A 17,300-nucleotide genomic window follows, 5' to 3' on the forward strand; every position below is an offset into this window, starting at 1 on the left:
GCCTACTATATTTACACTCTACTGGAATGGAGCAATACATCTTGGGGGGGGTGGGGGACGGGACAGAAGCATTCAAAACATTGTTTATTGGTCACAAGGGCTTCATAGGATCCTGAAAAGTCGCTACCCTAGAGTTAAAAAGTTCTTTGTGCCAATTTTGGTCGTTTTGAGTTAATAAGACTATGAGGTCAGAAACCAAATTTTCAATCTGCTCTATCAAAATCGTAAGGATTTTCCAAGTTGGTATCAAGATATTCAAAGAATTTGCGTTCGAAAAAGCTTATTTGTTGTGATAATCAACATTTTTAACATCAAATTTCTCAAAACTAGGTACTGAGCGGATAGAACTTTGCAATTCCGAGGTGGGGGTGGGTCTTGAGTTCTGGTTAAAGGTAAAAATAAAAACCCGCATTGATACAACAATGGTCACTTCAGAACACTCTCTGTAGAACATTAGTATAGAAAGAGCTGTGATGATTATTAGATCAATAAAATATTATAATCTATGTAATAGTGTAAACAGTTATAATATGCTAAACATATTATATTCAAATGAAGCTCCATTAGTTCAGTCGGTTTCATACTGAGCAGCGAAGTGGAAAGCCAAAGTTTAAATCTGAAACAAGGCATTCTGAAGTTGGATTGTTTTTGGGGAGTTTTTAAGGTTGTCCATCCACTTGGCTCTGTCGTATTGGAGATGGACGATAAATTCAGAGACCCCGTCTCTTAAATAACTTTACAGTGTTGAAAGTGGAGCTACAGCTATACAATAGCCAAAGGGCCTATCAGATGCAAAAAGATCTATATTATTATATAAACGCTCACAGCTTATACTCGAATGGATAGAGCGCTTTATAAATGCAATCTATAATTATCATTATCATTATTATTATTATTATTATTATTATGATAATTTATGAGGAAGCGTGGTGGAATCAGGCTCTCGTCAATTTTTAGGCATGTAGAGTTATTGGTATCATCTTAAAGCCTGTTCACTTGTCTTTATTTGTAGGAAAAAATTATCCATCGATCTTGAATACAAGTCGAGATATTTACGAAAGAAGGAGGTGGGGGTCACCTGTTTTCAGAGGTAAAATTAGTGAGAAAATGGCCGCCAAAGATTACTTATTTCCTTACCTTAAGAGTCCGCGGTAAATGAAAATTTGTATTTTTTTGCGCTTTTAATCAACGTTTTTCAAAACAATCCACCCATAAATGAGTTCTTTAAATTGTATGAAAAGTGTTGAGCCAAAACACAAAAATTTGATAAAAATTCACAAGCCTGGGGAAAATGCATGTTTCTTCACTTTGATTATTTGACGAGAGCCTGATTCCACCACGCTGCCTCACATTTAGTGCTAGTCCTATCTCACTGTCCTTTATTGAACCGTGAGGGGGGGGAAAGCCTCTATCAAATGCCATGGTAGAGCATTACTTATTACTATCACTAGTATATTCAGAAAACACCTTGAACACTTTGGCATCACAAGGCTCATATTATAGTAAAAACCCTTGCCATCACATGCATTTTGGGGGGGAAATCCACAGGAACTGAGTGGTCAACATCGCCGATCTGCGTTTTGTGACGGAAGCGGAGGTTCAGTGTTCTTGCCGATTGGCTAGAGAGAGAGAGAGAGAGAGAGAGAGAGAGAGACAGAGAGAGAGAGAGAGAGAGAGAGGGAGAGAGAGAGAGAGAGAGAGAGAGAGAGAGAGAGAGAGAGAGAGAGAGAGAGAGAGAGAGAGAGAGAGAGAGAGAGAGAGAGAGAGAGAGAGAGAGAGAGAGAGAGAGAGAGAGAGAAGGAAACAAAAGTGAGGGCAGTGTTAAGAAACCTGAACACAAAACTCCATAGCCTTACAATCCTTGTTGTCCAACGGGAGAATACTTGGAGCACTACTTATTACTATCAATATATATATTTAGAAAATACTAGCTGGGCCCCCTTTCGATGAAAGGAATGATCGGTGCATTAACATCAACTGAAAGTCATTGGCCTACTATATTTACACTCTACTGGAATGGAGCAATACATCTTGAGAGGTGCAAAAAATTAGAGGGTCTAGGTCTAGATCTATACTCTCAAAACAATGTGCCTCGCAAAATATCACTTTCGCACCGGATTTTCTAAAATTGCAGAGACAGAAGTGTTGGCCTACAAAAGCGATCGGCGAAATAAAGAAATTAAGCTTTTTGTGGCAAAACTGTCTAAAAACTGAAAAAAACGAAGAGAGTCATGATCTGGAGAATATTTTAAAGAATCTTTTGGCGAAAACCGCATGTCGATCAATGCAGCCTTTAAAAAGCCTTTTGAATAGCAAAATTCGGCCACCACAAATAGATAATAGATGTTAAAGAAACCTGAAAATAAAAACCCATAGGCACACAATGAATCTCTGTATTGTCCAACCTGTTAATACTTTGAGCACTACCTATTACTATCACCTGTATCTTCAGAAAATACCTTTAAGAAACCTGAAAAAAAAACTCCATAGGCCAACCATGAATCTGTGTATTATCAAACCTGAGAAGACTTTGAGCATTACTTATTACTATCACCAGTATATTAATAATAATAAATAGCATTTGTACAGCCCATACCCCCACTGAACAGCAAACTCTATGCGCTTTACACAATATTAAGCAGACCACAGCACACTCAGAAACATTCTCAGCTTCCCAGGAAGCATACAGTGCAAGCAGCTGATTAAGCGCTCAAACACTAACAAACGGACAAAATCTATCACTGCCTATGGCTGGGTACCCATTCCCACCTGGATGAAGTGAGGAAAATTCATGTAAAGTGCCTTTCCCAAGGACACAACGTCTGACCCCTGATGGGATTTGAACCCACAACCTTACATTTGTGAGTCCGAAAGCCTAACCACTAGGCCACCGACGCCACATAGTCAGAAAATATTTTAAAGAAACCGGGAAAAAAAACCCATAGGCCTACAAAGAATCTGTGTATTGTCCAACCTGAGAAGACTTTGATGGGCTGATCCGAGTGAGACGCCATGTAGAACACACGCACACACTTGTCCTCACAGGCCGTGGCCAGCATGTCTCTGAGGGGGGAGGGAAACAGAAAGACCGTTACTGTACTGTCTTGGGTCTGGACATATCACACATTACAGGCTTTCATAGTGCATGATGCCTAGACATGTAGCAGTAAATTTCGAGATATATTACCCATTACAAACTTCCATTGTAAACTCCTAGACATATTTCACATCACAAACTATCAAAATTAATTTCACAAACTTTCATAATAAATCTAAAAAACTTTCATAATGAATCTCCCATACTTTCATATTGAATTTCACAAACTTTCCAAATGAATTTGCCTCTCACTTGTTGAAAGGGCTCCAGTCACCTCCGTAGACGGCCGCTGGGTGCTTGTACTTCTGCAACACTGTACCATCCACCTGCTGGATCACGCTGGACACACAGACAAAAAGAGGTAACCACAAGTGAACCCTTGAAGGGGGAAAAAATGCAGTCACAATTAGGTGACTTTGAGAAATAATTCTTCATTTTTGTAAAAGTTTTACAGCACTCGCAATACAATCAGGTCATATAAGTACTGAAGATTAGAGGTGTTACAAGAATTTAATAAATAAAAAAAAATGGAGGAACAATAAGGACGACAGATGACAATAGATGATTGATATGCAAAAATCAATGAACCACAGCAGAGCACCTGTCAACCATCCATCTGCAGATGTTTGATATGCAAGACTGAGCAAACCATACACAGAGCACCTATCAGCTACTCACACACAAACACACACACACACGCGCACACACACAAGCACACACACGCACACAAACACACACACACGCACACACAAACACACACACACGCACACATACACACACACACAAACACACACACACACACACACAAACAGACAGAATGTCGGAGCGACCCACCAGTAGCTGTCCATCCCACAGGTCATGATGCGCCTGGAGTCTGCCTGGTTCCACGACACTGAGAACACGCTCGTCTTCGCCACGTGCTGAAACAATCGGTCAAACAAACTGAAGACTTCAGGGGAAAAATGACGGTAGTCACAAACTGAAAATCGTGAGGGAACCAGTTTTGAACGCTTGTTGACTCATAACTGTATTTCTGTTAAAATTCTGGTTGATTATAGTTGTTAGATTTCCCATTCAACAAAACTTAACAATAAGTAACCAGTCAAACAGATATGAAGTTACAAGTGCCCAAGCTCTTTTTAAATTGGCACCCTCACAATTCCAAATTTGTGACTACCATCGTTTTTCCCCTGGTCAGCAGAAATTCCACCATTGTACCCTTTGTGTGACTGCATATATGAGATTCTGGATCACCACCTGCTCCACTGCACATCCCTAAAAGAAATGTGAGGCGTGCTGACAAAATGAGTTACTTCTCGCATTCCACAAACAGAAATATTGGCCAAAAGTCGACACTATAGGGTCCGATTAGTAGATTTTCTATTTATGCTACGTTCTTTTTGTATAACGTACCTTTCGTCATTCCATACGTAAAAATAGTAAAAACTTCACCTAATAGCGTGATGTATCTATTTCCATAAGGATTGGATCCGAGATGTAACTCATTTTGTCAGCATGCTTCACAAATCCCAGGGACACTTCTCCCTCCCAGACCTAACATTGACAACACACTCTATGGGACATTACAACAACAGCAGCAAACCTGCATTTATCTCTACATGGCATTGGACAGAAGAGCTATTTGTTTTTGTTAGAGTTTTACACCACTTGCAACACAATAAGGTCATATGAGTGTCGAAAATTAGAGGTGTTACAAGAGGGTAACAAACGCAAAATAGAAGGAGGGGAGATAAGGACAATAGATGTTTGATAGGAAAGAAGGAACAAACCAAAACCACCCACTTGGACAGAAGAGCGAGGGCCTAGCTGTTACTGGATCGATAACAGCAACAACAATAATTACTCATGGTATAGTAAGAAAGAACAGATCTGTAACTACAGACAAAATGCAACATTCCCTCCAATATCGCAAAGGTTACATACATACCAGAACCCCATCAATGGGAGAAGTTCTGTGAAGTTTTTAAGGACACTCAAACTTTAAAAGTCTCAAAACTTCAGCAGTAATTTTTCTAGTCGAATTTTACCTCTGACACCAAGCAACCCCCACCTCCTTCAATCGCAAACATCTCAACTTCTATTCAAGAGACAGTTGTTTTTTTTTACATCAAAAGCAAGAAAGATGACAATAACCTATAATTCCATACGCCAAAAAAATGACAACCGCCAGTTTCCACTGCGTCCTGACACATTTGGTGTCTCTGGGAAGTTTTATACCCACCAATCATCAAAAAGATCTGAGAGAAAAGATAAGTCTTACATTATTGATCCCAGTGACAACTTTGCTCTGTGTGCCCAGTATAAGCTATGAGCTAACTGTGTCAAAGGTCAAATCCTAGTGTCCAGTATAAGCTATGAGCTAACTGTGTCAAAAGGTCAAATCATAGTGCCCAGAATAAGCTATGAGCTAACCATGTAAAAGGCTGATTCCTTGTATCTAGTATAAGTTATGAGCTGATCATGTCAAAGGTCAAATCCTAGTGTCCAGTATAAGCTATGAGCTGACTGTGTCAAAGGTCAAATCCTAGTGTCCAGTAACAGCTATGAGCTGACCGTGTAGAAGGTTGATTCCTGTGTCCTGTATAAGCTATGAGCTGACCGTGTAAAAGGTTGATTCCTGTGTCCTGTATAAGCTATGAGCTGACTGTCAAAGGTCAGGGTCTTACATTATTGAGCCTGGTGATGACCTTGCCCTTCGTGGTGTCCCAGACAAAGACGCCGGTGCGTGCCGTGGAGGCCACGATACAGTCCAGGTCTGAGGGAGCCCATGAGATCTGGTAGATGATGCCTTCATTGCCGGGGGACGACAGTAACTGGGGGGAACAACGGGGGGGGGGTTGTTCATTTATTTTGTTGGGCTCAGTGTAAAAAAGAAATTCCACTGCACAATACCAATCATTTAGAGCAAGGAAAAGTCAAGACAAACAGGCGGGGGGTTTAATCATTTATTTTGCTTGTTTAACACTTTGGGGTCACTTGGCGCAAAAATGCGCTGGTGAAAATTATCCATTCTGGTCACTGCGCCAGGATCCAGAAGTCCGATATAGTCGCTCTCCTGGCTGGGTGACCAGATGGTTTATTTTGTACTGCTGGCTGTGTGACTGCAAAGTGTTAAGTTAAAAGCTGTGCCACAATACCAATCATTCAGTGCAAGGAAAAGTCAAGACAAGCAGGCAGAAACAACAGTGGGGATGGGTGCGGGGGAGTGTTTGACCATTTATTTTGTTGGGTTCAGTATAAAGAAGCGCATCTACACAATACCAATCATTTAGAACAAGGAAAAGGCCCGACAAACAGGCAGAAACGACAGTGGGGGGGAGTTTGATCATTTATTTGTTTGTATCAGTAAAATGAAGTGCATCTACACACTACCAACCATTTAGTTCAAGGAAAAAGATATGATTTTCCTCACTTCACCCAGGTGGGAATGGTCATCCGGCTATAGAAAGCAAAAGATCTTGTCTGATCGTGTTTGAGCACTTTATTGGTTACTTCCACTGTATGCTTCCCAGGAAACCAAGAATGTTTCTCAGTGTTGTGGGGTCTGCTGAGGTAATAACGGTTGTAAAGTGCATAGAGCATGCTGTAGAGAATAGACATGTGCTATATAGTTGCAGTTATTATTATTATTATCATTAAGTTCCATCTATCAGCCGAGGACAATGGACTATGTGTGACAAACTTGATAGATTTTTGTGTGAAAAAACCCACAAACAGTAGTCATTATTTCAAAGGATGAAGAGGAAAGGAAATTACAGAACTATTTACAGAACATTTTGTCCTTGTTTTTCATGTGTACATACTGAATTTTTGTTTAGTGCCAATCCACTCTTCAAAAGCTCGTATGACCTTGTGCAGTTGCGAGCCCCGTAAAACTTCTACTAAAACAAAACAAAGATCGCCCTTCTTGCGTTATCTAATGATCAGCCTCTTCCTTTTCGATTAGAATTGAATAAAGAGAAGCACATTAATACAATAACGGTCACTATAATCAGAGAAAAAGCAAGACAGAGACACAAAAGGAAACAGTAATAGGAAGAAAAAAGAGTAGGACTCCCGCTACATTCCCTTTCAAAGCATAAAAAAAGAAATTGTTCCCCCAACGACTCACACAGGTCATGCTGGTAATGTCCCAGACTTTGATGCTCCCGTCAAAACTTGCCGTGGCCAGAAGATCTGGGTTGTCTGGTTTGAACTTGCAGTCAAAGATTGTCTCAATGTGACCCTGGTGAAACATCAGTAGAATTATCAGAGGATACTACGTTACAGAGAATTTGATAATAACACATACAAATAATAATAATAATAATAATAATAATAATAATAACAAAAATAATTTTTAAAAAGACTTAACTGTTTATCTCCGGCATGCCGCTCCCTGCAGTTCGTGGTCGGAATCACTGTGCCTTGAGCCGCTGACAGTGGCTCGGACACATTCTTCTAAGCCGACTTCCAACATCAAATAATTACTTTGAAGCAATTGACAAAAACAGGTCTCTTTTATTGGGGCTACATTTGTTAGATGAAGAATGATCAAAACAGGTTCATTTGTTTTGATTTAATGATCACTTTAGTGACATTTTTGTCATTTTTAGATTTAGTACCAAAATAGTGGGTTTATCCCCCTTGGAGATAAAGAGTTAATATAAAAGTTTTATGGCACTGAGGTCATATAAGAGCAGAAGTACGGGCCTGAATATACATTGGGCGGGTGTGGGGATAAAACAGATCTCTCTCTCTCGCCCTTTTTAACTCCCAGTGGAGCACAGGCCATCAACAGCATTACTCCAGCGAAGCCTGTCCTGAGCATCCTTTTCTATCTGTTTCCATGATGTCCCCGCTTTTTCAATTTCAGCTTGTACCGTTCGTCTCCATGTCATCTTTGGCCTTCCCTTCTTTTGTTTTCCTTGTGGGTTCCACGTTAAAGCCTGCCTGATGATGCTTGACTGGGGTCTCCTCAGGGTGTGCCCAATCCATTTCCATTTCCATAAAACAGTTACAAGTACTTTTTTCTCGCAAACTCTCACCACACATGCATTGGAAAAACCTGGCACTGGGACAGCAACGACATCACGAAAACCAACCAGAAAAAACAACAATAATAATAACATTAATCATAAATAACTTAATAAAATGAAAAACAACAGCAACAAAATCAACAACACACCCTTGTATCTAATCACCTGGTTTCTGAGAAAGACCCACTTTTGAACAAAATGAACAACAAAAAATGTAATTCCAATAATAACAGACCTTTGTTGGTCTCTTACCAGGTCTCTTTTCAACAAAATCAACAACAACAATTTTAACCACAAAAACAAAAAGTCATTATCAACAGCAATAACAGTGTCCTTGTATGTATCTCACACGGTCTCTAAGAAAGACCATTTTTCAACAAAACAACAAATTTTGACACAACAACAGCAACACAATCAACAACAAAATCTTTAACAACAACAACAGCACACCCTTATTTGAATATCTCCCCTGGTCTCTGAGAAAGAGCCACTTTTCAACAAAATCAACAACAAACGTAGCCACAATAACAACAAAATCATTAACTACAGCAACAGCATGCCCTTATGTAGATATCTCACCTGGTCCCTGAGAAAGACCCACTTTTTCCTTCCCAGGTCGTAGAGCCCTATCCCCCCATCGTTGAAGGCACAGACGACGTGCGAGTGTGGTAGTGTAAAGTGTGACAACGTGGTCATGGCGGGGGATCGAGCCTCACTCGTAGAAGAAACCTGGGAGAAAACAAATCAACCACGTCCAGCACAAACAGGTCAACTCCAAAAAAAATCTAATCAAACCTAATTTTTGACCATGTCGTTAATAGGCCAACTCCAACATTATCTCAAAACCCTAATTTTTCTATAACAGACAAGATTATGCAAAATGTAAGCAAGGCATAAAATTTTTTTAAACAGTCACAAGACATATTTGATGACCCAATAGAATCAGGCACTCGTCGATTCTCAGGCTTATGGAGTCATTGGTGTAATCTTAAAGCTTGTTCATTTGCCTTGCAGTCTCTCTTCTATCTACTTCCCTGATTTTACCGATGGTTAATTTTTTGGCATGGCGAACGAGCTTACACAAATTCTAATTGATAGCACAGACTTAAGTCTGGCTGTTCAGGAAAATCCATGAAATTAATTCCGGCTGATATGAGCTGATAAAGCTTACTGAAGACAGATCTCGTTCAACCAGTGTCTGTGGTGTAGTGATCAAGCACTTCGCTGTCCCATGCAGAAGATCCAAAATCAATAAAGTGGGGAAAATTTTCATAGAGTATCTCGGTCTTTCTGCCGGAATGTTGTATCCCTATGTTGGATAGTGGCGTCGGTGGCCTAGTGGTTAGGCTTACCGGACTCGTAGTCGTGAGGTTGCGGGGTCGGGGGTTCGAGCCGCCCGCCCGATGTTGTGTCCTTGGGAAAAGCACTTAACACGAATTTTCCTCACTTCACCCAGGTGGAAATGGGTACCCGGCCATTGACAGCGAAAGATCTTGTCAGTATGTTAGTGTTTTAGCTCCTATAATAGGCTGCTTGCACTGTATGTTTCCCAGGAAGTTGAGTTTCTTTCAGAATGCTCTTAGGTCTGCTGGGGTAATAGTATAGATTGTGAAGAGCATCGAGCTTGCTATTGAGCGAGGATTTGCGCTATACAAATGCTATCTATTATCTATTATTATTGTCCCCCTCAGCTTGGGTTGGCCCTGACAGGCAGGGTCAGAAGCCTGACTCCTAAATGATGTAAAATTATGGGCAGGAAAACGCCTACATTTTAAAAAAAATTGTTTAAGATCCTGGTTCAACTCACATGGTGGTTGTCCTTGTCATCCAGAGAGCCCTGTGAGGAACTGTGGCTGTTGCTGTTGTTGTTGCTGCTGTTGCTGTTTGCGGGAGGGTGGATAACCTCTAGCCGGTGGAAGCCCGTGCCTTTGATCTTGATGTTCTCAATGGGCGTGGAGTTTGACACGCTCCACACGCGTAGAATTCCGCCTTTGTAATCTGCCAGATGAGGAAATCATTTCATGTACAGTTTAAACTGTCTAAGACAGCCACCCATAGTCGAAGACAAAAGTGGCTGTCTTACACAGGTCAGCATCTTATATAGAGTCAATTAGACGTTTTAAAAAAAAGCACAAGGGAGGATATGTACAGGTGACTGTCTTTTATAGGTGGCCATTAGAGCAGGCCCAGTTGTCATTACTCCCTTCTGACACAGTTCAGATCCTTTAGGAAGGTAGGTTCCTTCAACCCTGCTGATTGGGACCAACTGTTGAGAGAGATATCACATTCAAACAGAAAGGTGGTAATACTCAATAAAAATCCACTCCTCACATGGGAATTAAACTCACGACTTCTGAGTGCAATGAAGAAAACCAGTTCTATTCACTTAGGAGTTTCGTTGCCTTAGCCTTCCTTTCTATTTCAGCATCTCATTCTATGTGAAGAAAAATACGTTAATCAAGAGCACTGTCAGTTCAGAGCCTATCAGTCACATATAGTTGTGTTGAAGACAGCCATAGACAACCCGGTTCAGTTCTCAGAGCACCCAAGATGAGCCCGACAAACTACAACCACCAAAACAATTTCTAATTCGGCCAATGACAGTCTCAATCCTGTATACCAGAAACATGGCAGAAGACGTTTAATTAAACCAATTGTCAAACTGATCTGGTTGTAGACCTGCAACTAAATCAGCACCTAGTTAAGGAGTTTTTACAGCCCTGCATTTGTCTGATTCTGAACTGCTGAAGACAGAAATAAATCAGACGTCCTGCTTCCTAAACAATTACAGCACATTGGAGGAAGCGAATTCCTCATCTGGCCTACACACAAACAAACAAATGGACTGATCATCACTGACAAACATGCTGACTGACAATAAACAGACTGACGGAAACAAACAAACAAGCAAGCTGACCACGAGTAAGAAACACACTGACTAACAAAAACAAACACACAAAGAGACTGACCAACATTCTACCAAACAGACTGACTGAAATTCTACCAAACAAACAGACAGACCAAAATTTTACCAAACAAACAAGACTGACAAACAGGCCTTCTAACAAGCGAACAAACTGACCGATAAATATTCTAACAAACAAACAGACTGACCCACAGACATTCTAACAGACAAACAAATTGACCGATACTCTTACAAACAGACTTTTTTTTTTAAAGTAAATGTTTTATGGCACTTGCAACTGTTCTACATAAGATCATATGAGTGCCAGAAGATTAGAGGAGTTACAAGAGAGTATCAAACATAAAAAAGAAGAAGGAGAGATAAGGACGATACATGTTTGATAGGAAAGAAGGAGCAAACCACACCAGAACACCTGCCAACCACCCACACAAACAGACTAACCCACTGACATTCTAACAAACAAACGGACTGACCGATGCTCTAATAAACATACTGACTGACAGACATTGTAACAAACAAACAGACTGACTGACAGACACTCTAACAAAGAGACTGACCACCAGTCAGAAACATTCCCGGAGCGTTCTTGACCCAGGACATGGTCTGAACACGCGAGGCGGCGCTGGGCAGCTGGAAGTCCATGATGGTGGTCTGGGTAGGCACGTCCAGTAGTCGAACCCCAGCCCTGTGGTTACACACCAGGAGGTAGTCCGTGGACAGAGGGTCCCACTCTAAGGCCACCACGGGGTCTGTGTCCTCCACACTCTCAGACACGGCCTCGGGCCGAAACAAATGTTTGGCTGCCTTGGAACCTACGGAGAAAGAAAAGTTTTAGTTTTAGTTTTAGTAGAGTGTTTACTGCGCTCACAACTGCATAAGGTCATATGATCGCCAAGGGGTGGATGTCAACAGAGAAGTCTTTACAGGGAATCAGGCTTACTGTGCTCACCTCTCTAGCTTCAACAGCACAAAATCTACTTCGACTATCAAGGCACCCTGGAAATAGAGGGTCACAAGAGAGAGACAAACATACAAAAAAAGGAGAGGAAAGATGACGATAGTAAGGATTAGGAAAGAAAAAGCAGCAGTTCCCTGTTGCAGTTCAGACACAGTTATGAGCATGACATTGATGAACCAGCCCATTTACAATTCTACTGTGCATAAGAACATGTTCACTTTAGTCAGTAGCACCGCCCCGGAGGGTAGGAGAAAGAGAAAGAGTAGTACATCAACAGTCAGAGAGTGAAACAACAAGTCATGGATAGTATCCAATTGTTTGCATTTTACAACACCACCCTCCCGCCCCCCCCCCTTTCTTCTCTCTTTTTCTCTCTCCCTGTTATTCTCTCTCTCTCTCTCCCTCTCTCTCTCTCTCTCTCTCCCCCCCCCCCTTTCTTGACATGACACTATTCAGGTAATTTTCTCTGCTTAATATAAGACTCTGCCTGCAAACACCACTTTGAAAAGTGACCTATAGTCTTACACTGAGCCAGCCATTTATTCTAAGAGGCAAGTTACTTCATTCCTTCCTATCCTGGCCAACGTGGGCTCAGAGGCTCACAACAGCATCCCGGCAGACAGACAGAGCTATTCAGTTTTAAAAAACAAAACCTCCCCAAGCAGGGACTGAACTCACATATTTTGTGAGCAACGACAAATCGTCTAATCACTACACCAGACACTGGTGTAATGAGTCACTGATAATGTAACTAGAAAATGTAAAAGGGAAATCATGTTGCAAAGTCAAGATCTGACGCAGAAAGCCGACTATAGACAGATCATTCCCAGAGGAACATTTAAACTGACACATTTCATTCATTGACCGTAAACAGATACAGTACCAATTTAAAGTAGCCCCTCTTTGAGGAAATTCAGCAGAAAGAGTATCAATTTAAACTGATACATTTCATTGAGAGTAAACAGAAATAATATCAGATTAAAACTGACACATTTCATTGAGGGAAAGAGAAACAATACTTTACTTTTCTAGTTCATTTCCTTGCACAAAAGTACTAGTTGGCATTACGTCTCACATTACCACGCTTGCCAACTTTTTCAAAACCCAACATCAGCTTAAATAATACAGAACAAAATTACATAAGGTGAGACTGGTTTTGGTGTAGTGTACGTGATAAAGTTTCTCAAATTTCTGATCACCGAATCCGGGACAGTCCCGGGAAATTTAGGACAGTTGGCCTGTGATATAGGCACAAGTCAAACTTCAGCAGAACTGGAAAAAAAAACCCATTAATGTGCTGCAATAATGTCATACAAGTCAAAATGTGGCAAAAATAAACAAAAATATCAAACTGAGAAGCCCTAGTATTTCTTTAACAACGTATTCATCAAAAGGCATAAGCATGCTAATGAAGTCCAGTTCTGGTCCAAGTTTGGGAGAGGCATCAAGCCAGAATGTTTGCTTTATTTTCTAGTTTACACAAAAATCAAGATTAATAACTGACAACAGTGAAGAAAAATGTTGACAGGAATTCAATCAGTTTGTGAAAATAACAATGACAAAAACTTACTGACTTAGGCGAGTTAAAACAGAAATGAAAGGAAAGTCAACAAGCCACATCAACATTTGACACACATGTATACCAACATCCGCAGGACAGCAGAGATAAGCCCATGGTATTTTACAATACAATAATATGTGAAGCAGCGCGGTGAAATGAGGAGCTTGTCAAAATAATGAAATCTAAGATATTGGAATTTTCCTGCTGGTTTGACAATTTTTATTGAATGTCTACTTTTTGGCTCAGTATCTTTTATATCCACCATTTAAAAACACATTTCTGAGTGAATTTTACTGAAACATGTTGATCAAAGGCACAGAAAACGTTAATTCTCAGTTTCCATGGACCCTCAAGCTTTGGAAGTCATAGAAATCTGGCGGTCATTTTCTCGCTAATTTTATCTCTGACTCCAGTTGACCTCCACCTCCTTCAATGGCAAATATAATAATATCATATTGGTCTTAATATAATATTATTGACTTCTATTCAAGATATATGGGCATTTTTTTTCGCCAAATGCAAGACTAATGAACAAGCTTTAAGATGACACTAATAACTTCATATGCCCAAAAATTGACGAGCGCCTGATTCCACCGCGTCGTAACACATACAAATATACCAACATCCATTGACACAATTTAGATCCTTTAGGGGGCGAGCCAATCCCGGTTGAGAAGAAAAAAGCATCTAAGCACAAAGACAGAGATATTTGAAATAAAAATTCTTCCCAATTGAGAATCAAAGTAGGGACTCCTGCGTGTGACAGTGAAGAGCCCAACTACTGGTAGACCACCGACACCGGTGTTAGTGCTATACACGTACACTGATGTCCACGTGACAATGAGTCTATTCGTCTTGTGAGTTAAAGAAATATTCCAAAGGATGGATTTTAATGTTGTTCATTTTTGTTTTACTTGACATAGTTAAGTTCTGAGGAGAGAGAGCAGTGAGCAGGGGAATAATGAAAAATAAGGATAAAAACAATAATGATATTAATAGTAAAAATGATAGATTGCATTTATACTACGCTCTATCATCCCATACAGATCTGGAGTTCTATTTCAAAAGATAGTACATCCAGTTTTGTAAAATAAAAAACAATTTTTGCCTCTCAACAGCCAGTCGCTTTAAATATCTTCCAAAAATATTACTCACATTATTTATGAAGATATCAATACCAGACTAAGACAGAAATCTGCGCAGAGCTTTAAACTATCGGGTGGAATAGATTTTATAACTTAATAATATTGTCCAAAAATGGATATACTGTCTTTTAAAATAAAATTCAAGAAATAGAGCGCAAACAGCAAGTCTATCCTGCAGCAAGAACATTTGGCATGAGCAGACCAATAGAACAACATAAAAGGAGAAATTGATTGATTGTGTTAAAAAAAGCACATAAAAAAAATAATGGCTATTCAAAGCTGGGAAACAGCAAGACAGACAGACAAAAACAACAAAGAAAAAGAAAAAAAGTAGGACCAACTCATTGAGCCCTCCTACCACAGTGGACAAAAACAAAATCAAAGTTCATAGACAGAAGCAAGATTCTGAACAAAAAAAATCCACACAGTGAGCACAAAGGACACCCGAGCAGTTCCCGGGGCCTGTCCAAGAGACAGGGGAGCAAAGAATAGGACCACTGTATCCGTACCGCGCATGTCGTAGAAGGCGACAAAGGTCTGTCTGGTAAAGAGTTAGCAGCCCTTTCCGTAAAACAAAACAAAAAACAGCTACAAAAACATCAACAGCAAAAACAACATGAGGAGGACCTTCATCACTGAAGAGAGGAGAGAAAATGGAGTGTAGAATGAAGACCAAAGATGACATGGAGGCGAGCGGTACATGCGGAAATGGAAAAGACAGGGACATCATAGAAACAGCTAGAAAAGGATGCACAGGACAGGCTTCAGCTGTAGAAATGCTGTTGATGGTCTATGCTCCACTGGGAGTTAAAAGGGCGAGAGAGAGAGAGAGAGAGAGAGAGAGAGAGAAAGAGAACAATGCATATCAGAAATAATTTTTTTTTATCTCCTATCTGCAACTATTCCATGTCACGGGATGAGACTGAGGTGGTAAATATACCTCCGATGAGACATAAAAGCCAATAAGAAGCAAAACATGTAGATTTGCAAAGGATAATAAATTTACTGAGCACATTGTTGGAGTTAAACCAATGTAAGAAAAAAGAAACGGTGCTCAACAACAAAAAAATAACATCAATGTTAGACAACTCTGTTCTTTCTTGTTCTACTGGTTAACCCCTTCTAGACACAGGGTCAGTTCGTGCTTCATCGGGCACAGTTACTGTTTTGAATCCCCAGTGACAAAGGGTAGCTGGGCTAGATTTAGAGGAATGTTGCCTATAATTAGACATTGTTTGTAACCACTACTAACTAAACTATCTTTAAAAGGAAAAGAATTTTATGAACGGAAAAAATATAACGGAAAGTGAATCTGCAATTAGTTTTACTAAATGCATCTAATAGAACCGGTATGCAGAATACAACCTATGAGGAACGTTTTCGTCATCATGGTCCTCACGCTTCACAAGGCATGACAAATAAGGGAAAATGAAAAATGGCGTACGTCATATAGGCCATAAAGGGATTAACTATACTATATTAAAAATTCTCTGTGGATGCCCGGATGAAACTTAAGGCTATCACTGAGACAGACATAGAGGGAGACCCAGAAAGATGTAGCCTAAACAGAAACATTGCCCTTACATTCGACAGCTTGAAAGTAAACTGTTAATGTACTCTGTACCGGAACCTCAATACGTTTTTCAAATTTAACAAAAGGGGCATCCCAAATTCTTTTCGAAAATGGAAAATCAAAAGGCGGAAACAATTTTTATTGAAATAAGAACTAAAAAATATTCATAAACGACATTTGTGAGGCAGCGTGGTGAAATCAGGCGCTTGTCACAATCATGAAATCAAAGAAACAGGCATTTTTCTGCCAGTTTTCATCAAATATTTGTTTTTGAGACTCAACACCTTGTATCTCTACATAAAAGTATATTTCCATGTGGATTTTACTGAAAAACGTTGACTAAAGCCACAAAATATCGTTTTTCCATTGTAAAGGACTCTCAAGCTATTGAAGTTACCAAACTATGACAGCAATTTTCTTGCGAATTATAGCACTGAAGGGCGACCCCACCTCCTTCAATCGCAAATATCTTGACTTCTATTCACGATAGATAGGTAATTTTTCATTGAAAGCAAAGCAAATAAATAAGCTTTTAGATGATATCATTAACTCCAAATGTCCAAAAAATGTACGACCGCCTGATTCCACCATATCGTGACACATTTACTAGATTTCTCAAAAACTAAGTGTTAACTATATTAAAAATGAATCGAATGAATCAACATATTAGAAATAGATAGATATAAAACATAAAGACTTTCTACCGGCAACTTTTGCCCACTGACCAATTATCTATAGCTATACGCACCTTGATTATGGAAAGTTGTTTTTGATTCTAATAATTATATACTAAACAGACTTTTAAAACGTGACAAGATGCAAAGAGGCAACAGTCAATAAGAAGCAAAAAGAAAGAAGCAAAATGAAAACAAAACATGCATATACATGCAATATAATGTCATACCTGGTAGTTTTTTAAAGTCTGAAACATCATAAAATTACCCCAATGAAAATTTTGGAACATTCTAAAAATGTAGTTATACCACAAGTCTAAAAAAAAA

The 17,300-nt window shown here is 39.8% G+C and overlaps 1 protein-coding gene across 1 annotated transcript in view; it reads right to left on the minus strand.

The window, feature by feature from the left end:
* The window catches only part of LOC101863230 (WD repeat-containing protein 17), a gene marked incomplete at its 5' end in the record, with an annotated part of 40,430 nt that extends 23,209 nt beyond the window's left edge, over positions 1-17,221 (minus strand). The window contains 9 exon segments of the mRNA XM_013090518.1: positions 2,975-3,063; positions 3,350-3,436; positions 3,932-4,017; positions 5,785-5,931; positions 7,230-7,343; positions 8,716-8,865; positions 9,944-10,134; positions 11,620-11,874; positions 17,204-17,221. Coding sequence (XP_012945972.1) covers positions 2,975-3,063; positions 3,350-3,436; positions 3,932-4,017; positions 5,785-5,931; positions 7,230-7,343; positions 8,716-8,865; positions 9,944-10,134; positions 11,620-11,874; positions 17,204-17,221 — 1,137 coding nt within the window.
* Positions 17,222-17,300: the final 79 nt, after the last annotated feature.

Source organism: Aplysia californica, unplaced genomic scaffold (genome assembly GCF_000002075.1).
Source record: "Aplysia californica isolate F4 #8 unplaced genomic scaffold, AplCal3.0 scaffold01315, whole genome shotgun sequence".
NCBI classification, from domain to species: domain Eukaryota; kingdom Metazoa; phylum Mollusca; class Gastropoda; order Aplysiida; family Aplysiidae; genus Aplysia; species Aplysia californica.